Source organism: Marmota flaviventris, chromosome 19 (genome assembly GCF_047511675.1).
Source record: "Marmota flaviventris isolate mMarFla1 chromosome 19, mMarFla1.hap1, whole genome shotgun sequence".
Lineage (NCBI taxonomy): Eukaryota > Metazoa > Chordata > Mammalia > Rodentia > Sciuridae > Marmota > Marmota flaviventris.
Genome location: NC_092516.1, coordinates 5,401,768 through 5,426,816, shown reverse-complemented (window position 1 = coordinate 5,426,816; position 25,049 = coordinate 5,401,768). Strand labels below are relative to the sequence as shown.

The following is a 25,049-nucleotide window of genomic DNA, read 5'->3' as shown; positions in this document are numbered from 1 at the left end:
TAGCTCAGTGAGAATTTATAGGTTTTTTGGGAGATACTCTATGCGTCACAACATATACAGCAAATCATTTCACACTGCAAGAAAATCAAACAACTCTTAGCATTGATTAGCACATTCATTGGTGGGAACAAGTTGGGTAAGGGTGATTGGTTAGTACAAATGGTGGATATCTTTGAACTGACTGGTTTAGGCCACGAGGTGTTGCTAGAGTGTATATGCTAAACTTGCAGGGTGGCCTAATCAGGTCATCACCCAAACAACTGGGAGGATAGCTCGGTATTTCAGGTATCTTCCCTGTCTCACTCTGATTGGTTTTGCTATTGTCTGAATTAGGCCTCAAGCATTCTTTTGGTCTTTTCAGGAACTTGAATTTGCTGAGTCCAGGACATCTGGTACAGACAAATGACTCAGCAGGGTAGCTTATGTGCCTTGGAATGGGTTTCCAAGGACAAGGGTCACCCCGCCCACACACACTTTGGACAGGCCCTGGTCTGAGATACAGGCAGGTTTTTCAAAAATGGAGTCACAACATTTTTCACACCGAGCGGATATAAAAGGATTAGATGACAACAGGAAAGACAAACACGTGGCCCAGTGCATCCGCCCTTGTTAACACATTCACTCTGGTGGACTTTACCATTGGCTTAGGCCCAGCGGAGGCGAAAGCGCAGCCACGTGCCGCCTGTTCCGCGCAGGGGGCGTATCCCCCGCAGGGCCCGCCCCCGCGCGACGTGCACACGTCGCGCCGTCCTCGCGCCCGCCCGCTTGGCTGCGGCGGCGGCGGCGGCGTAGCCTGAGGGAGTAGCTGGCAGGCGAGCTGACGAGCGGACGCTCTGGGCGAGTAGACCCGCGGCAGGTGAGTGGCCCGCGCCGTCCCCGGTCTTCCTCCCACCCCTCGGGCCGCGCCGCCCCCTCGGCGAGACCGGAGTTCGCCCGGGCCGTCATAGTGCGGTCAGGGGCTCCGTCCCAGTGCCGGCCTGGGGCTACACCGCGCGGGGGACGGCTAGGAGCGGGGCGCAGGCGGCCGAGGCGGGCCGTGGGCCGTGGTAAGGGACGCCGAAGCCCTGGACGCTGAATCTGGACGACGTGTGGGCGGCGCCCAGCCCCTGTTGGTGTCACGGGCGTGCTTGGCGAGGTGACCTCGGGGTCGCGGCCGGCGGCCTCGCTGGAGGTCGACCGTGGCGCTGGCTCTGGCGCTGTCCTGCCTTCTCGCGCCTTGCCTGGGCGGGAGGTGCCCAGTGGACCGCTGTCTGGGCTTCTCTGCGACCCGGGCAGCCTCGGTGCGGAGTGCAGGACTGGGAGGAGCAGCCGGTTGGTCTGGACGGGCAATTCACCTGTCACCTCCTAAGCACGGCACTCTGGGTGTCTTAATTGCCCAGTAAAAACTGCCAGCAGTGCCTTGCACCTTCTTTGCACAAGGCCTGTCTGTGTCATGCATTTAAATTTAAATGAGTTCTGCTGGGCCGGTCGTTGTGGCCCTTGGGTCTTCATCCTTGCTGTATTATCTGATGGCGCTGTAAACCACAACAGGCAGAGTGTGATGCAAAGAAACACTGTGTGATGCTCTCCAGGTGAGCAAGTTCCCTTGCTGTCAGCCCCTTCCAAAACCTTGTGAAATAATAGTTTTCATCTTGCGAAATGGGTTCAAGCAGAGATTCGCAGTGAAGTAGCTTGACCTGCATCCCACGCGAGGAAGACAAGGACAGATGATCTTGAACCTGGTAGTTGGCCTCCGGATATTGTGTACTCTATTAAGTGAAGTTTTCGAGACTAGGAATGGATTATTTTAAGTGGTCTTCCCTTAAACTGTCCTGTCAAGTAGAAGGAAATGAGCTTACTGGGTTTTTCCATTGTTGTTATTTTTTTCCTTTTTGGTATAGGGGATTGAACAGAAGGGCGCTACATTCCCAGCCCTTTTATTTTTTGAAAGAGGCTCTCAATAAGTGCTTAGGTCTTCATTAAATTGCTGGGGCTGGCCTCAAATTTTTGATCCTCCTGTATTCAGTCTCCCGAGCTTACTGGCTTTGTGCTTTTGAGTTTCTGGTATGGTGTTAGTTAACCAGTGTAAAAAAAAAAAAAAAAAAAAAAAAAAAAATATATATATATATATATATATATATATATATATATATATATATATATTTAATAAAGGGGATTGAACTCAGGGCTTTGTGCATGCTAAACATGCACTCTACCACAAAGCTAAACCCTCAGCCTTAACCAGTGTGTGTGTTTTGTTTGTTTTTGCAGTACTGGGGATATAACCCAGGGGAGTTCTACCACTGAGCTACATCTCCACCTCTTTTATTTTTGAGACAAGGTTTCACTAAATTGCCCAGGCTGACCTCAAACTTGCCGTCTTTCCTCAGCCTCCAAGGTCAACTGGGATTACAGGTGTGTGCCACCGCACCCAGCTGTCACGTGTGTGTGTGTGTGTGTGTGTGTGTGTGTGTGTGTAATGTTTTTTTACTTGTAGTTGGACACAATACCTTTATTTTATTTATTTGTTTTTATGTGGTGCTGAGGATTGAACCCAATGCCTCATACATGCTAGGCAGGCGCTCTACCACTGACCAACAACCCCAGCCCTAACCAGTGTGCTTTGATTACAGTTTTTCTTATTAAAATATTTACTTTCTTTGGGAAGGGGGAGAAGTCTACTAACTAGTTTTTTTTTTTCCCAAGAAACATCACAAGACATAATCTTCAATTACCAGAAATTCACAGTTAAATAGGGCATTTACATGTTTTTTTGGTGAAATTGGAAGTTTTCAAATACAGTTTCTAAGCCAAAACCCTGGTGAGGGTGTGGGAATTTGTAGGTTTTGGAAATTCATGTTCATTGTATGACCTAATCCAACTGGGGATGTGAAGAGGGAAATCCTGTGATTCCTTCATTGTCTGACCTGATTTCCTTTTTTTGAGGTGTATTGGCACCAGAGTCAGGATATGAGCTACTCTAGAAATGACAATGAGATGAGTTACAGAAAGCACAGTATTCATTACTTTAGCTCACTCAAGTCTATTGAAAATCGCAATACCGTACAGCTGTGCTGGGTCTACATTGATTTTTAAATTTCTTGGGTTTTTTGGTACCGAGGATTGGACCCAAGGGAACTTAACCACTGACCCATATCCCCAGTCCTTTTAAAATATTTTATTTAGAGACAGGGTCTTGGTGAATTGCTTAGTGCCTTGCTAAATTGCTGAGGCTGGCCTTGAACTGGTGATCCCTGGTGATCTTCCTGTTTCAGCCTCCAAAGCCTCTGAGATTACTGGTGTGTGCTGCCACCAATTACCTTCTTTTTTTAAAAAAAAAAAAATTAATTGTTGTTAGATCTTTATTTATTTGTTTATATGTGGTGCTGAGGATCAAACCCAGTGCCTCACACATGCCAGGCAAGTGCGCTACCACCTAGCCACAGCCACAGCCCCCAATTACCTGCTTTTTAATTATTATGTCTAGTTGACTTGTGTTTGTAAAAACAAGATGAAAAAGATGAAACCATTTTTTTTTTTTTTTTTTTAAGTACTGGGGCTGAACCCAGGGGCACTGAGCCACATCACCATCCTTTTTTATTTTTTATTTTCAGACAGCGTCTTACTTAGTGCTTAGGACCTCTATTAATTGCTGAGGCTGGCCTTGAACTTGGAATCCTCCTGTTTCACCCTCCAGAGTCATTGAGATTACAGATGTGCGCCACCATGCCCTGCCAAGAGTAGGCACTGTTTCTGTATATGAATACATTTTGAACTTCTAGAAACAGTGCCAACTCTTTGCAGCAACAAAGAGAGAGAGATTGTTAATTAGAACCCTTAATATAAAATTGCTTGTATGGCAGTATTATATACTGAAAGAAATTTCACTTGTTTGACTGCTCTACTCTGTTCCTCTTTAGCATTATCTTTACAGTATTGCCTTCATTTATTTTACACAAGTTGTTGATTTAAAAAAAATGTTTTTTAGTTGTAGATGGACACAGTATCTTTATTTATTTTTATGTGGTGCTGAGGATCGAACCCAGTGCCTCACATGTGCTAGGCAAGTGCTGTACCACTGAGCTACAACCCCAGTCCCCAAATGTTGATTCCTGTACTATACATTTTATAGTCAATTAGTGAATGCAGCTGAGTTTCTTTGAAAATTTCTTTTTACATTTCTAATAAATTTCACATTGTACTGGAAAACAGTATTGGTTTACCAACATTTCATCTATTTACAAATGTTGATGATAATGGTGATTATAATAATATTGGGGAATGAATCCAGAGGTGCTTTACCACTGAGCTGTATCTCCACCTTTTTTTCTAAATTTTTAAATTTTGAGGCAGGTCTTGCTAAGTTGCTGAGGCTGACCTCAAGTTTGTGATCCTCCTGCTTTAGTCTCCTGAGTTGCTGGGATTACAAGCATGTGCCACCGTTCCTGTCTAGAATAGGGATTATTAATCTGAAATTTGGGGTCCACAGATGAACCTTGGGGTCCTACAGTTGCTCGTGAATGGGACAGCCAACAATTTTTTAAATGTGATTATCCTGGAATGAGGATCTCATGCCTTCATCTGATTCTCAAAGAATTATGCAACCAAAAATGTTTTAAGGATTATTCTGGCAAATACCTTTGGCCTCATCTTCAGGAGTGTGCAACTGTGTATCTTCAGATGAGCAGTTATTTAGGTGGAAGACTAGAGACAGACTCAAGGACATTCCTTTGTAAATAAACAGCCTTTCGCAGAACACCAGCTATTATGGGATGTACATGAGTACTTGTCCAAGGGACAGCATGTTCCCGCATATTCCTAGTGGTCTAATCTGGTTCCCAGGAAATGGGGCACAGTCTGAGGCTACAGCACCCTCCTTGGCTAGTGTGAGTGAGGCAGAGATGTTTAAGGCTCATGGTCTGCCCTCAGGGATCTTTTTTTTTTTTTTTAATATTCATTTTTTAGTTTTTGGTGGACACAACATCTTTATTTTTATTTTTATGTGGTGCTGAGGATCGAACCCAGCGCCCCGCACATGCTAGGCGAGCACACTACTGCTTGAGCCACATTCCCAGCCCCTCGGGGATCTTATATAATCCATTGCAGCTGATTAGAATCAAAACTCAGGGTTAGAAGTAAGTACAAGTGAGTTGAAGACAGACCACCTGCTTTCTGGAAGGGCATGAAGATTTGAAGGAACTGTTGGATTATTGGAAATGAGGTGTGAAAGAGTAGGGAGTACCCTGAGCCCAGGCCTGGGAATAGTGGCTATTCAGCTTCCCAAGGCTACTTTTTTTTTTTAGGACATATTGGGCTAAGAGGCCCTGCCTAGAGGTGCTGGTCACTTGGCATATGAAATGGCAAAGGGTAACTGTTTAATGAGTGTCCAGTCTCCCCTAGACCATAACTAAGCAAAGGTAGGCCAAACTCAGTGGTCCTGAGAGGCCTGGAGGAGCTGAGCTGCTAAGCCTCCCTTTTCTAACAGTGGAAACTCCACTTTTTTTCCCCTTATTTTTTAAAATTGATACATTATTATAGTTGTACATATTAATGGGATTTGTTGTTACATATTTATACATGCACAGAATATAACAATATAATTTGGCCGATATCACTTATATCACTCCACAGGATTTTCCCCCTCCCTCTTTGCCTTTTACCACTTGGTCCCTTTCCTCTACTTATCTCCCTTTGAGTTTTAGGATATTCACCCCCCCCCCACACCTGTGTTTTTCTTTTTCCTCTCCAGCTTCCCATATAAGAAAAAACATACAACTCTTGACCCTCTGAGTTTGACTTATTAATATAATTTCATTTTTCTTCATGGCCGATTAAAACTCCAGTGTATGTATTTTTATATATATATATATATATCACATTCTCTTTATCCATTCGTCCATTGATGGACACTTAGTCTGGTTGTGAATTGACTGTTGTGAATTTTGCTGCTATAAACATGGGTATCATGTATTACTGTAGTATATGATGACTTTTATTCTGTATGGTAGGGGCTGGGATTGTGGCTGAGCGGTAGAGCGCTCACCTAGCACAGGCGGGACCTGGGTTCGATCCTCAGCACCACATAAAAATATAGGCATTGTGTTGTGTTCATCTACACCTAAAAAACAAATATTAAAAAAAATTCTTTATGATAAAACTGAGGAGTGGTGTATCTGGTATATCCATGCCTAGTCTTTTTTTTTTTTTTTTTGTAGTGCTGGGGACTGAACCCAGGACTTTGAGCATGTTAGGCAAGTGCCCTACCACTGAGCCATATCCCCAGCCCCACTCCATGCCTAGTCTTTTGAGGAGCTTCCGTATTGATTTCCATAGTGGTTATACTAATTTACAGTCCCACCAACAATGTAAAAGTATTCCTTTTTCTCTACATCTTTTCTAGCATTTGCTATTATTTATATTCTTTTTTTTTATACCTTTATTTATTTTTATGTGGTGCTAAGGATGGAACCCAGGGCCTCACATGTGCTAGGCGAGTGTTCTACAGCCCCAACCCCATCTTATTATTTATATTCTTTTTTTTTTTAGAGAGAGAGAGAGAGAGAATTTTTTTTAATATTTATTTTTTAGTTTTCGGCGGACACAACATCTTTGTTTGTATGTGGTGCTGAGGATCGAACCCGGACCGCACGCTTGCCAGGCGAGCGCGCTACCGCTTGAGCCACATCCCAAGCCCTTATTTATATTCTTGATGACTGCCATTCTGACTAGTATAAGATGAAATCTCAGGAGTTTTGATTTGCATTTCCTTAATTGCTAAAGATGTTGAACATTTTTTCATGTATTAACCATTTGCATTTCTTCTTTTTTTTAGAAGTGTCTTTGAATTCATTTGCTCATTTATTAATTGGTTTATTTGATTTTTTGGTGTACTCTTTGTGGGGGTACTAGGTATTGAATCAGGGGCACTCAACCCCTGAGCCACATCCCCAGCTCAGTTTTGTGTTATATTTAGAGACAGGGCCACACTGAGTTGCTTAGTGCCTCGCCATTGCTGTGACTGGCTTTGAACTCACAATCCTCCAGTCTCAGCCTCCCAAGCTGCTGGGATTACAGGTGTGTGCCACCATGCCTGGCTGGTGTAAATTTTTTTTTGAGTTCTTTATGTAGTGTAGATATTAATCTTCTGTCAAAAGAGCAGCTAGCAAAGATTTTCTCCTATTCTGTGGATTCTCTTGTCACATTCCTAATTGTTTCCTTTGCTGTGTTGTAAGCTTCCCTTTATTTGCTTTATGTATTGGCCTTCTGTATAGCATTTTGTCTGATAAAAGGCTTGAGTAATACCTCTTACCACCCTGGAGAGCCTGCTTCTCTACTTTTCCTGGTGTATGAGCTATTGGATAGTTGCCCTCCCCATCTTTTTTTTTTTTTTTTTTAAAGAGAGAGCGAGAGAGATAGAAAGATAGAGAAAATTTTTAATATTTATTTTTTAGTTTTCGGCGAACACAACATCTTTATTTGTATGTGGTGCTGAGGATCGAACCTGGGCCGCACGCATGCCAGGTGAGCGCGCTACCGCTTGAGCCACATCCCCAGCGCCTGCCCTCCCCATCTTGTCTACCTACTTTTTTTTTTTTTTTTTTTTTAAAGTTAGCTATTCATTGTTGCCTAATCAAGTCTTCAGTTGATAGTTGATATTCTGGGCTGTTTGAATTTCCCCTTGGTAATGATTAATGGAAATAATTTACTGAAAAGAAAAAAATAACACCACCCCCCCAGCAGTTTATCAGTATAAAACTGAATTAAGTTCTTCTTCCATGTTCTTCAACTAGGCAGTGCCCACAAACAAGCACATTAAGTTACATTTAATTCCCAATTTAATTACCCCAATTTGGGGTAATTTTTAGGAATTGAATTCTTGGGAATTATAAAAATTATAATTAATTATAGTTATAAAACATTATACTCTTGGGAATTAAATCCAATTTCTGATACTGCTCCCACCCCCACTGCAAAAAAAAAAAAAAAAAAGATGGGGGCTAGGAATATAGTTTAATGATAGAGTGCTCTTAGGTTCACTGCCTAGTACAAACAAAAAAGGTAGTATAGTGTCCTCCTACTAATCGGCTTTCAGAGACCTTAAAACAAAATCTGAAACGTGCTCTGCCTTATGTGTGGAATCTGGTTTAAAATCAATTAATGGAATATTTCTCCTTCAAATATGAAACAATGAATTCAAGCACAGAGAACCACATGTTTGATTCACCCATAAGACCATGTATTTATTGTTTATTGCAGAACTGGGGATTAAATGCAGGACCTGGTACATACTAGGCAAGTACTCTACCACTGAGCTGCTTCCTTTTCAAATGTTGCTAAATTGACTAGGCTGACCTTGAATTTGTGATCCTTCTCCTTCAAACTTCTGAGCAGCTTGAGATTATAGGCATGTTTCACTTCTGGCCCTACAAGCTCATTCTTTTTTGTTTGTTTTTGATTTTGTGTGTATGTGTGTGTGTGTGTGTGTTTCCCCCAGGATTGAACCCAGGGGCACTTAATTACTGAGCCATACCCCAGCCCTATTTTAATATTATTTAAGAGTTAAGGTCTCACTAAATTGCTTAGATCCTCACTAAATTGCTATGCTAGCTTTGAATTTGTGATTCTCCTGCTTTAGCCTCTTGAGCCCCTGGGATTACAGGCAAGCACCACCATGCTTGGCTACAAAGCCATTTTTATCCCCCACCATCCATTCACGTTTCTTCTGTAGAAATTTTTGCCATAAATGCTGCTCAGGGAAATGCTTGCTCGCTAGCCAGCTGTTTTCTTTATTTCTGGGATTCATCTTTAATTGTTTGCTGTCATCAGCTCTGTGAGAGTGCCTCATTTTTGATAATACTTAGCATTCTCGAACTCACTTATTCACTTAGGAAACTCTGACTAGCTATGTGCTCTGTGTGGGTGATAGGAGACTCAGATGAATGAGCTGTAATCTGGAAAACAAACATGTAAACAAAGAAATATAACAGGATATAAGTGCTACAATAGATCATGAAAGGCTTACTTTGGTAGCTCTCAATATAATATCAAACCACCAAGATTATCCCTGATATTGTTTTCTAGAATTTATTTTTAGTATCAACACAAGCTTTTTTTTTTTTTTTTCCCCTTTCTTTCTTTTGAGAAAATACAGCAAGGAATATAGGAGTTACTCTAACTGAAAAGAAAACTGAGTCAGAAAAGTTCTGACTCTCCCTCCTGCTGGCTGAGAATGAACTCATTGGAGTTCCAGGAAGGCCTACAGCTATGTAGCAGCAAGAACTAAGACCTGAGAAGCAGAACTAAATCTTATAATTCTTGGCTTACTTTCAGTCAGACACTGATAAATGATTGGTTTCTCCAGTTTTAAGTTCTATCTCATCAATAAATCAGTAATCATAGGTTTAACTTCTAGTGATCCCAACACAAATGAGGACTATCCCCTGGAAGGCACTGTGACCCCTTTCATTGTCCCTGTGGGCAGTGCCATGTTGCCCCACCTACTAACATTCTTAGAAATCAGGCCCTGTGTGGAGGCACACACCTGTAATCCCAGCGGCTCAGGAGGCTGAGGCAGTATGATCATGAGTTCAAAGCCAGTTTCAGAAACTTAGTGAGGCCCTAAGTAACTTAGTAAGATCCTGTCTCTAAATAAAATATAAAAAGGGGGATGTGACTTAGCGTTTAAGTGCCCCTGAATTTAATCCCCAGTATCCGCCCCCCCCCAAAAAAAAAGAAAAAGAAAGAAATATGTAAAGCCAGGAACTATGCATTTATTTAATTTTCATAACTACGTTCAGAATTGTTATTACAAAGAAAAGAAATCTGAGAAATTAAGTAAGAGGTCCAAGGCCACCCTGGTACATGGTTTGCTCTCAGTTGCACATGTCAGGAACCTGTGCCTTAACCATGTCTGTGTGCTGCCTCTTGGTCTCGGTGTGATTGGAAGAGTTCTCTTGGCTGGCTCAGCTCAGTTAACTTTGGTTTGGTGCCCACCACTTGTCAGGCTCTAAAGATATCACAACTCAATACATGATTCAGTTCTTGTGTGTTATAATAACATGTTAGTATTGTGCTGTACAGAAAGAATTTCTGTACAAATGCCTGCTGTTAGACTTGTTGAACCCATCTTCTAGAAGCTTTCAGATGGAGGGATTCAGTCTCATGATGTAGGATGTATAATACAAATATTTAAATATGTATCTAAATTAATAGCCACATGTGGCATTCATACAGTTAGTGCTAAGTGACCATTGGGATGGGGAAGCCATGTCGTGGGAATTTCCTTTTTTTTTCTCCTATTGGTGAGGAAGTAAAGAACTACTCTGTCTTGCACTGGGAAAGTCCAGTAGCTGATATCTTGGTCCCCTGCCAACACAGACACAAGTCTATGTGTGTGGAAGTTTCTCATGTGAATGAAACAGTACCTCTTCTCCTAGAGGACTTCAGAAAGGAGCTGGAGCATCTAGAAAGCTTTCTTAGAAAGTTAGTGGAAAGTCTTTTTGCTAAGTAATCACTGTGTCACTTTGATTTTCTGCCTTTTAAGTATAATTATGAGATGTGTCACATGTAATTTGTTATTAACAGTGAAGTTTATAAATGCTTTCTCTTTAAAAAGAACTCTAATTGGCTTAGCAATTATCCTTGTGTGCCTACTCTCACTCTGAGAGGCTTTTTAGAGTAGAAGAAAGGACTGCTGTTATAGCTAACTGTTGGTAATTCCAGGTCTCCTATAGAACATTTTTTTCTATGCTCCAGGACCTGGCTGTTTCTATGGGACATTGTCATTCATGTATAAATCAGGGCCTATCTTCTGAGGGAGGAAAACAGTTGGGGATCCCCCATTCCTAGGAATTGTGGATACCTGTTTATTAAGATAAGGAATCAGAAGGTAAAATGGGAGCAAACTGACTGCTGTATTTCCCTCAGTGCTCTTCAGGTATGGGCAGTGCCTGCTAGTAGTGCTGGGAAAGGACTACTCTGTCTTGAACTGGGAAAGTCCAGTAGCTGATATCTTGGTCCCCTGCCAACACAGACACAAGTCTATGTTGGACATGCCAATTATTTGAAGTTATTGGTCCTTGGTCTAGGAATCCTTGTACCTACTCCTCATCACCAGATTCTGAACAATTACTGTGAAGAAACATGGAATAATACCTAACTCTGTAGGTCTGTGGAAACATGTAAAGATCCCTTACAGCGCCAAAGCGAGAAATTGGAGCCACCTCATTTAGTTGACCAAAACTTTGTCCTGTATTGCTAATCTTAAAGGAAGTTTCTATTAACATATTTCTATCACAACTATTTCCAGGGCAACATACATTTTCAGAGGCAGAAAGACACAGGAATGATATAATTCCACATTCTTAAAGCCAGATCTTCTATTTCTCTGTAGTTACTCTGGTGATGGGTGCTATAGAGATATGCAGACCCTATTGTGACTCCCTGTTGGTGCCCTGTCCCAGAGCCCCTGGCTTCATTGTCCATCAAGGTCTGGGAGGCTTAACTGCCTCTTTCTAGCACTGAGTGCTGGCTTGTTGCATCTTCCCCCTTGGGATCAGTCTTGGGCTGCCCTATCAGTTAATAAAAGTAAACCTCACCAGGGAACAATCTTCTCAGTGTAATCTGAGTGAGCCAAGGTAAGTCTTTTGAGGACAGGAAGAATTTGCTCTGAATCTTAATTAATAAATTAATTTTGCATGCTGGGTATTGAACCCAGGGCCTTGCACATGCTAGGCAAGCACCCCTACCACTGAGCTCCAGACCAGCTATGATTCTTTAAATGGAGCCTAAGCACTTATTTCTTAGAAATGACAGGACTATTCTTACTTTTCATACTAAAACAATAAATCACATGCCCTGGTTAAATTCCTACACTGTGAGAATAAATGCAGTGTGGTGAGGGAGCTTCCAAAGCCTGTAGTTTCCATGTGGCTAGTATTCTGTGGTGACACCCCACTAATTTCAGTGCATGAACCAGTAAGAATTTGTTGGAGACAGGAGGAATCACCTTGCATTTAAAATGACTCAGGTTTAATGCCAACTTGACTTTTCACTTCTGAGAGACTTTAGCTCTGTTAATTTTCTTGATCTTAGTGTTCTCTCTCTCTCTCTCTCTCTCTCTCTCTCTCTCTCTCTTTTTTAGTTTAGATGGATGCAATATCTATAGTGCTGAGAATCAAACCAAGTGCCTCACACGTGCCTGGCAAGCACTGTATCACTGAGCCACAACCCCAACCCTTGATCTTAGTTCTTAATAGTACCCAGGTCTGTCACACTAGTAGTCGGTGCTATCTTCTGCCTCAACCCCTTTTGCCTTCTGCCCAGAAGGAATAGCTTCTAATGCTTAAAATTGGTTGTAGAGAGAAAAGTACCTGGGAGCTGACTGCCCATCTAGGTTCTGCACAATGAGAATTCAGCAGAAGGGCTGGGGATGTGGCTCAAGCAGCCTAGGTGCGATCCTCAGCACCACATACAAATAAACATGTTGTGTCCGCCGAAAACTAAAAAATAAATATTAAAAAATTTTCTCTCTCTCTATCTCTCTCTCTCTAAAAAAAAAAAAAAAGAAAATTCAGCAGAAGCATTTTCCCCCCTTGCAGGTCTGGGGATTGCAAGTGGGGACACTCCGTCACTGAGCTATATCCCCAGTCCTTTTTATATTTTCATTTTGATTATTTTTATTTCCTTTTCACTTGTTTATTTGTTTATAATTTTGATATTTTGATACAGGGTCTTGCGAAGTTGCCCAGGCTGGCCTCAAAGTTACAATCCTCTTATCTCAGCCTCCTGGGTAGCTTGAACCACAGGCATGTGCCACTGTTCTCAGCCTTATACCTCTTATGAGACCAAAATGTCTTTGTCTTTTTAGTTCCAAGAACCATTCCTTGCACACAGGGGTGAATCTTGTATTTATTTTATTTCATTTGTAGTAAGAAGGCTCGCGCTTTCTCTCTCTCTCTCTCTCTCTCTCTCTCTCTCAGCTGATAAATGGATAAAAATAAAATGGGAGGTGCATGCACCAGGCAGTTCTATTCAGCTTTAAAAAAGAATAATATTTTGTCATTTACAGCAACATGGATGAATCTATAGAGGACATAAAGCTAAGTGAAATTAGCAAGCCACAAAACAACTTCCTGATCCCACTTACACCTGAATTGTAAAAAAAAAAAAAAGTCAGACTCATAGAAGTAAAGAGGAGAAAGGTGGTCACCAGGTGGGGAGATGGAAAAAGATAGACAAAACGTTGCTGGATGAGGTGGCGCACGCCTGTAATCCCAGTGGCCCAGGAGGCCAAGGCAGGAGGATCACGAGTTCAAAGCCAGCCCCAGCAAAAGTGAGGTGCTAAGCAACTCAGTGAGATCCTGTCTCTAAATAAAATACAAAATAGGGCTATGGATGTGGTTCAGTGGGCATGTGCCCCTGAATTCAATCCCTGGTAACCCTACCCCCCACCCCACCCCCGCAAAAAAGAAGAATGACAAAATGTTGGTCAAAGAGTAGAAATTTTGGTTAGGAAGATTAAGTCTGGGAATCTATTGCACAACAAGGTGACTATAGTTTAATGTGTATTTCAAAATTATTAAAAAATTAAAAGTAGAGTTTTTGTTTTTACCATAAAGAAATAATATAAGCTGGGTGCAGTGGCACACAGCTGCTACTCAGTAGAATCAGAAAGTTAGAGGCCAGCTTCACAACTTAGGGAGACCCTACCTCAAAATGAAATAAGAAAGACTGGAAGGTGCTTGCTTCAGCAGGACATATACTAAAAAATTAGAGAAATACAGAGAAGATTAGCATGGCCCCTGCACAAGGATGACACACATTCATGAACCATTTTATATTTTGCACAGTGAAGAAAATGAATAGACAATTCATGTGCATTTTTGTGTGTGTGTGTGCTTAAATAAAACTACCAAAAACAAAAAAACCCATACAAACAAACAAAAAACCTGGAGGTGCAATTTAGTGATTAGAGTGCTTGCCTAGCATGCAGGATACCTGGGTTCAATCCCTAGCACTACCAAAACCAAAAAGAGTTATTGGTTGTTACAACATAAAACTTTCATTTAGCTAGTCTCTTTAGACATTCTGTTTGTGCATTGCAACAGATAACTCAAGTTGGAGGCTCCCTGTGGTGCTGGACAAATTTGAGTCTGAGAAAAATCTTTTTTTTTTTTTTAAAGAGAGAGAGAGAGAGAATTTTTTAAATATTTATTTTCTAGTTTTCGGTGGACACAACATCTTTGTATGTGGTGCTGAGGATCGAACCCAGGCCGCACGCACGCCAGGCGAGCGCGCTACCGCTTGAGCCACATCCCCAACCCCTGAGGAAAATCTTGATCTGTTTTTTAGGAAGTTTCTAGTTTAACTGAGGAAACAGGATGATATTCATATCATGTAGTGATATGGTGCCAATTTTGTATAGGAGTTCCAATTTTGTATAGGAACTCTGAGCTGTAGACACCCTTCTAGGAAGCAGACAAGGGACTCCCACCAGTGCGATGGTATGAATCCTGTAAGCCATTCCACAAGAAGGGAACCAGTAGCAGAAGTCTCTGAGCAGCCACTTAGCCTCCCTTTGAATGTGCATGTCATGAGCATCAGCTGGTCATTGCTGTCAGTATCCTGTGAGTCAGAGGCTTGCCAGCATTGTTCTAGAACTCCAGGGAGCAGGTCACCCTGCCATCCCTTTCCTTCTGTTCTGGCTGAGCTCAGCAACCTGTTCCCTTCCTTCAGTTGCAGTTTCTCCAGGGCAAAGAAAAAGAAGTGTTTATTGTGCTTCTTGGATCTCTAGATGGGAAATGAATCATAACATGCTCCTTAGATTATTTCTGCCTGGCTGCTGTGCCTTGAGCTACTTGACCTTGTGAAATTTGCTGGACTTGCAACTCCAGGAAGGAGGATTCTTCAAACAATGTATGTGTGGCTTCAGAAGCCCTAGTGCCCTGAGATTGGAATTTACCAGGAGTAAAGGCTTTGATATGAGTATTCTGCATCTGCTGGGCTGGTCTAACAGGAACTCACCATGATAGGAACTTGCCGCTTTGGTCAGAATAGGTGTTAGAATGAGAATTAGCTGTCCAAGCAAATAGCTAGGATTATATAGATAAATATGGAGTAGAGGAGGTAAATTTTACAGAGGATCATGATTTTCTGAAATGGGAAAGAGGGCAGAGTGACCTTTCTGCCATTTGTAATATCAAAGGGGGGTTCAGGGTTGACTTCCTATTGATTAGTTAGTGCAGGACAGACCTTAGCTGGTTTGCTTGGACAGTTCTTTTCTGGGCTCACTTCCCTTTCATTCCCTATAGTTTTGTTCCCTTTCCTCCCTATTTCCCCTATTCTTTCAAAAAAAAATCGGGTTACTTTATATAAAAGCAGCAGCCAGTTGGCTAAGAAGCCCAACAAAAAGAAAAAAGATCTTATAGCTTTCCTAATTCCATACTTACCTAATATATATATTTTTTTCCTAGTGGCCCTGGGAATTGAACTCAAGGGTACTCTACCACTGAGCTACATCCCCAGTTCTTTTTGTTTTTTATCTTAACATAGGGTTTCACTAAGTTGCCTAAGGCCTCTCTAAGTTGCTGGGGCTGGCAGCTTCCTGCCACTATACTGGTTTATATATTGTACTTTTGTACACAATTTTAGTCATTGTTTTGGATTTTTAAAAAATAAGTTTATATATGCTTTTCCTGGGTGAATACAACTAGTTCCTGACTTGTCAACTGGTCAGGGCTGTGCTAGCATTCCCTTGCTTACTTATTGCCCTTTGAGCATCCAAGCCTTTGCCATTAGACCATATGATTTGTTTTCTAACATAAAGAGTGTGGCTGTTACTATTTTGATACAGATTATATGAATATTTCTCGAGGTGTATTTTCCAGAGTGGAATTTATTCTTTTGTTTTTGAAGTGTGTTTTTGGGTAACTTCTTGTTGATAAGAGAGATTGAAGTATAGCTGGGCCATAGCACACACCTGTAATCTCAGCAGCTCTGGAGGCTAAGACAGGAGGATTGCAAGTTCAAGGCCAGTCTCAGCAACTTAGTGAGGATTTATGCAACTTAGTAAGACTCTGACTCAAAAAATAATAAGGGCTGGGAACAAAGCACAGTGGTAAATTACCCCTAGGTTAATCCCCATTGTGCGCCACCCCCACCAATGCAAAAAAAAAAAAGGCCCTGCATTTATAATTTGGCTCCCAATTTTCTACGAATTCCAGTGGTTCTTGCAAAGAAAAAAGGATTTAAGTGAAGAACTGGGCCAGACTGAGTTTGGACATGTATCTTTTCAGAGATTGAAGATAATTCTGTTTCCAATGTTGCGAGGTAGCCTCTTAGTGACACACGACATGGCCACTCCCTTGAGAAAGAGTGAACAGCCACAGGGCCATGGTCACAGGCTGCCTGCCCTGGTGGTACCACCCAGGGTTGAACATGCTAACCAGTAGTGGAGAGCAGATTACTTTTTGTTATTGTTTTTTTGTTTGTGGTGCTGAGAATCAAAACCAGGGCCTCCTGCATGCTAGGCAAGTGCCCTACCACTGAACTATACACCTGGCCCATTGCTGATGTTTTAAACCTGTGTTGATGATATGCATGAGACTTTTTCCTTTTTTTTTTACTTGGATTTTTTTCTTTTTACTCAAGTATTTATTAGAACCTAGCATTTTTCAGGTTTTGGAGCTACAGCAGTGGAAAAGATAGCTGTGGTCTGGCCCCTGGGGCCAAAGTTTAGACTCTTGTGGGCTGGGTAGACAGAATTTGGGACTGGCAAGTAGACATGAGGTTGAAGAGGGTAAATGGCACAAATAAAGTGCTTCTCAGAAAAAGAAAATGCCAAAATGGGCACCAATGGAAGCCAGCTCCTCTCCCTTTTTTGGGGGGTACTAAGGATTGAACTCAGGGCCTCTCACATGCAAGGCAAATGTTCTACCAACTGAACTACATCCCAGTCCCTTGTGTTTTTTTTAAACATTTTTTTTTTTTTAAGAAGTAGTTGAACACAATACCTTTATTTTGTTTTTTATTTTTATGTGGTGCTGAGGATCGAACCCAGGGCCTCACACATGCTAGACGAGCACACTACTGCTGGGCCACAACACCAGCCCCTAGCCCCTTGTATTTTTTTGAGGCAGGGTTTTGCTAAGTTGCCCAGAGTAACCTGAATTTGTGATCCTCCTGCTTTAGCCTGAATAGCTAAGTCCACAGGCATTCACCACCATTCCCCTTTTGTATTTTTAAGTAAGACCTTGTTGTTCAAGGAGACTACATTCTCCCAGAGAATAAAACACAGTTAATGATCAGATTTAATCATGTACACAGTCACTGTTGTGTGGCATAATTAGGTACACATAGCAGGAAGCTTACCTAAGTTACCACAGTTGGTAATCTGTGCACTTGCTATTGTCTTTGCTTCAACTGTAAGCAGCTTGGGATCTGCAGTACTTGGTGCCTGGCTGTTTTCTCAGTAGGGTAGTGCTGTTTAGAGGCCCTGGGACCCTTTGTGCCCCTCCCTCTTCTAGGCAGCCCACCATTCCCATCCTAGCACCCCCTTCGCCTCTCTGCTGTCTGAGTACTCTGTGGCTGGAGGCACATCTTGGCTCTCAGAGTCTCCAGGGGTGTGGGGCACAGCTGTTCTTTTTTAAAGGTCTAAGTCACACCTGTAATCCTGGCTACTCAGGAAGCTAAGGGAGGAGGATCCCGAGATCATGGCCAGCCTGGGCAAGTTAGTGAGCCCGTCTCTCAAAAAAAAAAAAAATAATAAAAGGGCTGGGAATGTAGTTCAGTGGGTTCAACCCCTAGTACTGTAAGCTGAGTTCGACACAAGCCTGTAATCCCTGCAACTGAGGAGGGGCAGGGAGGCTGAGGCAGAAGGATCACAAGTTTGCGACCAGCCTGGGCAATTTAGTGAGACCCTGAGCAACTTAGGGAGACCCTGGCTAAAAACAAAAAGGTCTGGGAGTGTGACACAGCAATAGAGGGCTTCTGGATTCAATCCCTAGTACTCCATCATCTCCAGTACTAGGGGGGGAAAAGAAGTCTATACAAGAAGATAAATTGTGGAAAAGTTCTTAGAAGCACTTGTGTGGGGCTGAAGAATAAGTTCTGCAGCTGGTAAAAGCCTGCCTCAGTCCCTTCATAAAAGGACACACAGCTGGATAGCCTCATTCCATCTGTGAACCTTCCCATTTCTGCGTTTGTCATAGTATTCCTTGATCTGCAGACTCTGTTGTTGGGGGTCCTTCTCCAGGAGGCCTCTCCACATATCATTCCCCTTACTTGATAACTGCCTCCCTTTTCATTTTTCTAGACAATTCTGTGCACCATATAGTTCATCAGTATTATGCAGAAAGATGTGTCTACTTTGGATTCAAGAGACGGTTCCATTTTCTTTTTTGCTATTTATTTTTTGAGCATTTTTGGCTATCACTAAATTTCAGTCAAAATTCAGTGTAGGGCTGTAGATGTAGCTTACTTGCTTCACATGTATGAGACCCTGGGTTTGATTCTCAGCACCACAAAATAAGTGAATGAATAAATAGAACTAAAGAAAATCACAGGTATCAGCAGTAACATTCACTGAGTGCTTACCATATAGCAGGCATTGTGCTTCTATTGTTCTCATTTAATTTTCTTTAATTAATTCCATTGTATAGATGCTGAATATGAAGTCAAGAGAAAATTCTGAAAGATTGTGCTGAGCAAATTACGCATTGTAATGTCCCAAAAGATAACAAAGAAAATGTAATTAGGTGTCTGGAGGAAACTCAGGGAGGGTATGTACCAGTAACTTGTGGGGTAAGACAGCTTGGTTTTCTCCTCCTCTTTATGCCTTTGGCCATTTTAAAAGACCATTTCTTACACTTCTTTGTCCCTCTTGACACTCTTTCTGGGTAGATCATGTAGAAAATGTTCAGTAAATAACTGGTTGAAGTAGAAAACTAAGTTATTTTTTTTTTCTTTGCTTGGCCCATTGTGGCCTGAGGAGGCCTGACATGGTGGCCCCAATGTTGGTCGTTTTGTCTTTGAGTGACGTTATTGTTGGTGCTACTGTTGTTGGTCTGTTGTTCATCTGTAAAGTTTCCTGAGTGGGCTGCCCTTCACACTGCTAGAGTTGAAGCCTCCAGGGATTGAGGATGAGCTTTTCGTGTTGTGGGACTATATATATCCTTACTGATGAACAGCCTCTGCAGCAGTGAAGGAATCGATTGGCTAATATCTCTTTCAGCCAATCAGAGTTCTGAGTAGGCTGAGAAAATCTACATACTAGGTGACTCAAATGCAATGGATATGGGCTTGTTGGGTGCCTTGTGAACTGCTCTGCTATACAGTATGGCTGTTGGGCACAGCCTGACTTAACTAAATTCTGTCTAACACCCTGCTCCTACTATTCTCTGAACAAGGCCACCTAGCTACCTTCATGTAGGATGTATTGTGGTGACATGGAAGCCTTATGTTGCTTGCCAAGCTGAGAGCCACTGTGCTATAGCTTTTTAATTTATTTTTTAAAAATCAATGATGTTGTATTTCTTTTATGCTTTTTGGTAGCTTTTTATTTTGATCTAATTTCTTACCAAAAAATTATAAAAATAGCACAAAGAACTCTTGTATACTCAGATTCTCTGTCTGCATTTTGCCTAATATGCTGTCTTGCTTGGGAATGACCTGAACTCCCTGCCCCACATAGATGCATGGCTATACCCTCTTCTGGAACTTCTGACAGTAATTTGTAGATGGTATGCTTCTGTGCATTTCCTCAGAACAAATTCAATATCAACACAGTGCTGTTACCTAATCTACTTTCCATGTTCAGATTTGTCCATATTTATATATGGTCTCAGTAATAGCACAGATTTATTGTAAAGAAAACAACCCTGAGGTACAGGGGTGTTTTCTCAGTTACATTCCCTCAGAGAAGAGCAGAAAAGGCAGGTATTTGGGGAAGTGATTGCCAAGGATGTTAAATAATTGACTCCTTGTGTCTCTACAGAACCATTGTCAGGGCATCAAGAACCGCTCAGCAACAATGTCAGCAGAAGTGGAGACCTCTGAGGGAGTAGATGAATCTGAGAAAAAGAACTCTGTGGCCCCAGAAAAGGAAAACCATACCAGGTGAGTACTGGGGGTTGGCAGCATCAGATCAGGTGGTCCCACCACCTTCCATGTTCAACACACCTGGATTTGTCTGTCTGCTGGAGGCACTGGGGAGGGGTATTGGGTCCTGAGCTATGGATCCTGGGATGCCTGGTTGGCACTGAAGGACTCCAAGTCCCTGGCCACTTCATCTGGGCTGAGAAAGGGTAATTAGGCAGAACTGGCTCCTTTACAGTGTCTTCCATTCCTTAAAATTTAGGATTCAGACTCTGTTTTTCCTTTCTTTTTTCCGTTGGTTCTTTTTTTTTTTTTAATATTTATTTTTTAGTTTGTAGGTGCACATGCAATATCTTTATTTCATTTTTTAATGTGGTGCTGAGGATCAAACCTGGTGTTTCATGTGCTAGGTGAGCACTGTACCATTGAGCCACAACCCCTGCCTCCATTGGTTCTTTTTAGTTATACATGACATTAGAATCCATTTTGACTATAGTTCTACAAGCATGGAATATAGCTTGTTCTAATTCTGACCCCAGTACCTCTCCTTCTCGTTTCTCCCCACCCTTTACTTTTTTCCTCTATTGATTTTTCTGTCATTTACCCATAGTTTTTTTTAATTAATTAATTATGGATATACATAATGGTGAGATTCACTGTGGTGAGTATTCATGTGTGTACCTAGGAAAGTTATGTTACATTCATTTCTGTTTCCAGTCCCCTTTGCCTACTCTACTGAACTTGTATTCCTCTCCTAGGACTTGAACCTCTTAACTGTTCTTTAAGGCAGGGTTTTTCTTATTGTTAGGACAAGTTCTTTCTGAGCCTTAAATTACTGGGCTGTGCTCTTTACTGTTCTTAGCCCTTTGTTAGAGCCCTGATGAGCCTTGTCATTGGCTTCCCCAACCCTCCAGTATTAGGCATTGAACCCAGGGCCTCACAGGTTAGGAAAGCACCCTACTACTGAACTACATCCCCAGCCCATCCCCACCCTTTTTGGATCCAGGAATTTAACCCAGGGGTGCTTAACCATTTAGTCACATCCCCAGCCCTTTTTTGTATTTTATTTAGAGAACCAGTCTAAGTTGCTTTAGTTGCTAAGTTGCTGGGGCTGGCTTTGAAATTGTAAGGCCAAGTTTTTTTTTTGTTTGTTTTTTGTTTTTAAGATGTTGATGGACCTTTAATGTGGTGCTGAGAATCAAACCCAGTGCCTCACAAGTGCTAGGCAAGCGCTCTACCACTGAGCCACAATCCCAGCCCCCAGGCCAAGTTTTTCTCACTCTAATACATGAATATGTGAGCCCTGCCCAGATGCCATCATCTTTATGGTCATATTTTCTACCTTGTCATCTATCAGCACAATTTCTACTATGTGATTTGTATGTATGTGTATGTGGTGCTCCGGATTGAACCCAGAGCCTCTCAATTACTAGACAAGTATTTACCACTGGACTGTATCCCTTGTCCTCTGCTGCTATCTATCTATCTTTTTTTTTGTTTTTGTGGTGCTGGGGATTAAACCCATGGTCGTCTTGTACATGCTAGGCAAGCACTTTACCAACTGAGTTATATCCACAGTCCCCTTTTTTATTTTGAGACAAGGTTTTTCGAAGTTGCCTGGGCTGCCTCAAACTTGATTCTCCTGCCTTAGCCTCCCAAGGAGCTGGACTTATAGGCATGTGCCACTGTGTCTGGTTTTCCTGTGTGATTTTGTTAAGAAACACAAATCCAAGCACTTGGCCCCAGCCTCTCAGTTGTTTCCTTCTCATCCTCCTATGCATGGAGCCACATATAGTCCTAAAGAGACTGGACACATGGTGGTAGGAAGGCAGCAGGGCTGCCTCAGACGATCCATATTTCCACAGGGGAGCATGTTCTTGGAGAAGCCAGCAAACTGGTGGGATAAGAGGTGTGAATTTCTTTGGACACTAGGTGGCCACAGAATCAAAACGTCATTCATTTGGGTGGTTCCTAGCATAAGACACTTAGACCTAGAGTCTTGTGGAGGCCACAGTCTACCTGTATGTTTCCTGAGCAGACTGTCTGCTTGCCCTGTGGCCCCTGCTGTTTATGCAGAAGTGTTGGAGCAGCCTCTGCCTACAGTTCAGCAAGTAGTTGCCCTGGGATCTGGACTTTTTTCTGTGATCTTTTCTGGGGAATTAGGAAGGGCTCTCACACACACATCTGATCTCTGCAGAATGGCTGACCTCTCTGAGCTTCTCAAGGAAGGGACCAAGGAAGCACATGACCGGGCAGAAAACACCCAGTTTGTCAAGGATTTCTTGAAAGGCAACATTAAGAAGGAGCTGTTTAAGGTTTGTGCCCTCAGTCAAATAAGATTGGGTTCCAGACTTTCCTATGGGGATGGGTTTGAGTGCCCTCAGAACTAGTCTGAGGGAATACCTGGGTCTTTTTCCATGTTCAGTCTTTCTTAGTGTTAAGCTGTGGTTTTCCTGGCTTAAATGGAATAACATAGTAATGTAAAGGAAGCAAAAAGTATGTGTTTCAAAGACTTCACCATATTTTTCCTTTTAGAAACACAAAAGCTTCCTGGGTGTATTAACTAATTCACTATATAAAAATAGGTCACATTTGGGTGTTGGGACTAGAAAGGGGTGTTGCTTTGGGAGTTGCCAGTTTGGCCTGCAGTTTTTTCCTGTGGTCTCCTGTCACCCCCACAGCTGGCTACAACTGCACTTTACTTCACATACTCAGCCCTTGAGGAGGAAATGGACCGCAATAAGGACCACCCAGCCTTTGCCCCCTTGTACTTCCCCACGGAGCTGCACCGGAAGGAGGCACTGACCAAGGACATGGAGTACTTCTTTGGTGAAAACTGGGAGGAGCTGGTGAAGTGCTCTGAGGCTGCCCAGAAGTATGTAGAGCGGATCCACTATATAGGGCAGAATGAGCCAGAGCTGTTGGTGGCCCATGCATACACCCGCTACATGGGGGACCTCTCAGGAGGCCAGGTGCTGAAGAAGGTGGCCCAGCGGGCACTGAAACTCCCCAGCACAGGGGAAGGGACCCAGTTCTACCTGTTTGAGCATGTGGACAATGCCCAGCAGTTCAAACAGTTCTACCGGTCCAGGATGAATGCCCTGGACCTGAATTTGAAGACCAAAGAGAGGATTGTGGAGGAGGCCAACAAGGCCTTTGAGTACAACATGCAGGTACTACTGGGTGCATAGGTTACACTTTGATAGTGGGGGCAAATTCAGAGCTTCCTGGGAGGGCATCAGTGGCAAGAGGACAGACTGTAGTATCTTCCCTGGAGAGAGGCAATGGAACCAAATTGGTCACCAAAGGGCATGGGCCCAGTGGATAGCTTCTGGCATGGAGACCTGGCTTGGCAGAGGTTTGTGGGTAAGTGTTGGGAAGGGCAAGGCCCCAGCATGAAGAGGGTGTTGAAACAGTAGGGCTGTCTTCTTCCATCTCACCATAGGATGCCAATGCCAAAATTGAGGAATAGATAATTTCCTTCTTTTTTAGCAAGGACTGCTATGAAAAGTCTTGCTTGATAAATTCAGCTTGAGACAGATTATCACCAAGGATCAAGAAGGAGAATAACTATTTACAAGTAGCCTTTGGTTAGGGCTGAGCTCTTGAGGATTAATTCTGCCCCCAGCCACAGGTGGTCATTCCTCAGTATCAGCCAGGCTGAACAGTCCCCAGAAGCCCTCTACTGTGGACTCCCAGGATGGGTCTGTCCTACTGTGGGCTCTTCTCATTTCCATTTTGCTGTTCCTTGCTAAAAAATGACTAGCAGCTAGAAATGGGGAAGTACTGGTGGCCTGGTAGTTTCGCTGTTCAGTGTCCTCAGGGGCAGGTGGCATGGGGTATGTTTTGATCAGTGCCCAGGGAAGACCCATCATGATTGGCGGCCTTGGGGTGCCACCAGCAAATGTGGCCACACTTCCCAGATTCCCATTAGGGAGAAGTACAGTAGTATTGCCACCTACCGGGGCTGCTAGATTATCTAGTTGGCACTGCTGAGTAAGTGCACCTGCTCCACCTCCATTTGGGATGGGGTAGGTGGGGAGGAAATCAGCTCCAAAAGCAAAGTCTGCACAGTCCAAGATGGCTCAGTTTATCTGTGCTCCTCAGATATTCAATGAACTGGACCAGGCTGGCTCTGCTTTGGCCAGAGAGACCCTGGAGGATGGGCTCCCTGGGCATGACGGAAAGGGAGATGTACGTAAATGCCCCTTCTATGCTGCTCAGCAAGACAAAGGTAGGTTGTGGATTCCATGCTTCCCTCCTGGGACAGGCATGTCAGTGGCCCCCACTGATGCCCTGTCTCCTGTTGCACTACATGCAGGTGCCCTGGAGGGCAGCAGCTGCCCCTTCCGGACAGCCATGACTGTGCTGAGGAAGCCCAGTCTCCAGTTCATTCTGGCTGCTGGTGTGGCCCTGGCTGCTGGACTCTTGGCCTGGTACTACATGTGAAGGACCCATCATGCCATGCTGGAGTCCTCCCAAGTGACCTCTGTCCTACCCCATTCTACCCCACTAAACTACCGCCTCAGGTGACTTTTTTTAAATGCTGGGTTTGAGAAAATAAGCAACCAATAAAAGCTAGATGCTAGCTCTGCCTGACAGCGTCTTCTCTGTAGGCCAGATGCACACCAAGTATACAGGATATCACCCTGGCAGCAGCTGGCACAGTAGGGCAAACCCAGAACCACCTCTGCTTCATGGCTTCTGCACCTTGAGCCCTAGGTGTGTTCCCTTCATTCTCTATCTTCACAGTACTTGGGAAAATATGTCCTTGCCCTGTTGGGAGTAAGCCCTAGTAGTCAGTATGCCTGAGTTCTGTGGGGTTGAGGGGTTAAACAGTGTTGCTCAACTTCTCGGCTTCTCTTGGGGACTTGGGGGTGAGGGTGGGCTGAAACCAGGATCCTGTCCACCTCAGAGGCCCTGGGAGCTCCTTCTCAGTCAAGAGCTCTCAAAGATTTGCAAGCCTGGGCTGTTCC

The 25,049-nt window shown here is 43.1% G+C and overlaps 1 protein-coding gene and 1 non-coding gene across 5 annotated transcripts; both read left to right on the top strand.

Annotated features, from left to right (window-relative positions):
• The first annotated feature begins 753 nt into the window (after positions 1–753).
• Positions 754–24,661, top strand: Hmox2 (heme oxygenase 2). 4 transcript variants are annotated; one of them, XM_071605477.1, is made up of 7 exons: positions 784–856; positions 18,639–18,758; positions 19,973–20,094; positions 22,271–22,388; positions 22,755–23,246; positions 24,181–24,307; positions 24,395–24,661. In XM_071605477.1, the coding sequence occupies exons 3-7, from the start codon at positions 20,009–20,011 to the stop codon at positions 24,520–24,522; spliced, it is 951 nt and encodes a 316-aa protein (XP_071461578.1). In that variant the 5' UTR covers positions 784–856; positions 18,639–18,758; positions 19,973–20,008; the 3' UTR covers positions 24,523–24,661. The 4 variants fall into 4 exon arrangements, with proteins under 4 accessions (XP_027796743.1, XP_071461578.1, XP_027796744.1 ...); XM_027940943.2 differs by lacking the exon at positions 784–856 and adding an exon at positions 2,251–2,394; XM_027940942.2 differs by lacking the exon at positions 18,639–18,758 and having other exon boundaries at positions 754–856.
• On the top strand, positions 13,718–13,824 carry LOC114097136 (U6 spliceosomal RNA). Its single transcript, XR_003583549.2, has one exon. It is a non-coding gene; the product is annotated as a U6 spliceosomal RNA (small nuclear RNA).
• Positions 24,662–25,049: the final 388 nt, after the last annotated feature.

What these genes read in the sequence shown, in the direction of transcription:
- Hmox2 (XM_027940942.2), top strand. Translation starts at nt 20,009, where the DNA reads ATGTCAGCAGAAGTGGAGACCTCTGAGGGAGTAGATGAATCTGAGAAA. An exon ending in CCTTTGAGTACAACATGCAG is followed by an intron (nt 23,247 to 24,180) that starts GTACTACTGGGT and finishes TGTGCTCCTCAG; the next exon opens with ATATTCAATGAACTGGACCA. An exon ending in TGCTGCTCAGCAAGACAAAG is followed by an intron (nt 24,308 to 24,394) that starts GTAGGTTGTGGA and finishes CACTACATGCAG; the next exon opens with GTGCCCTGGAGGGCAGCAGC.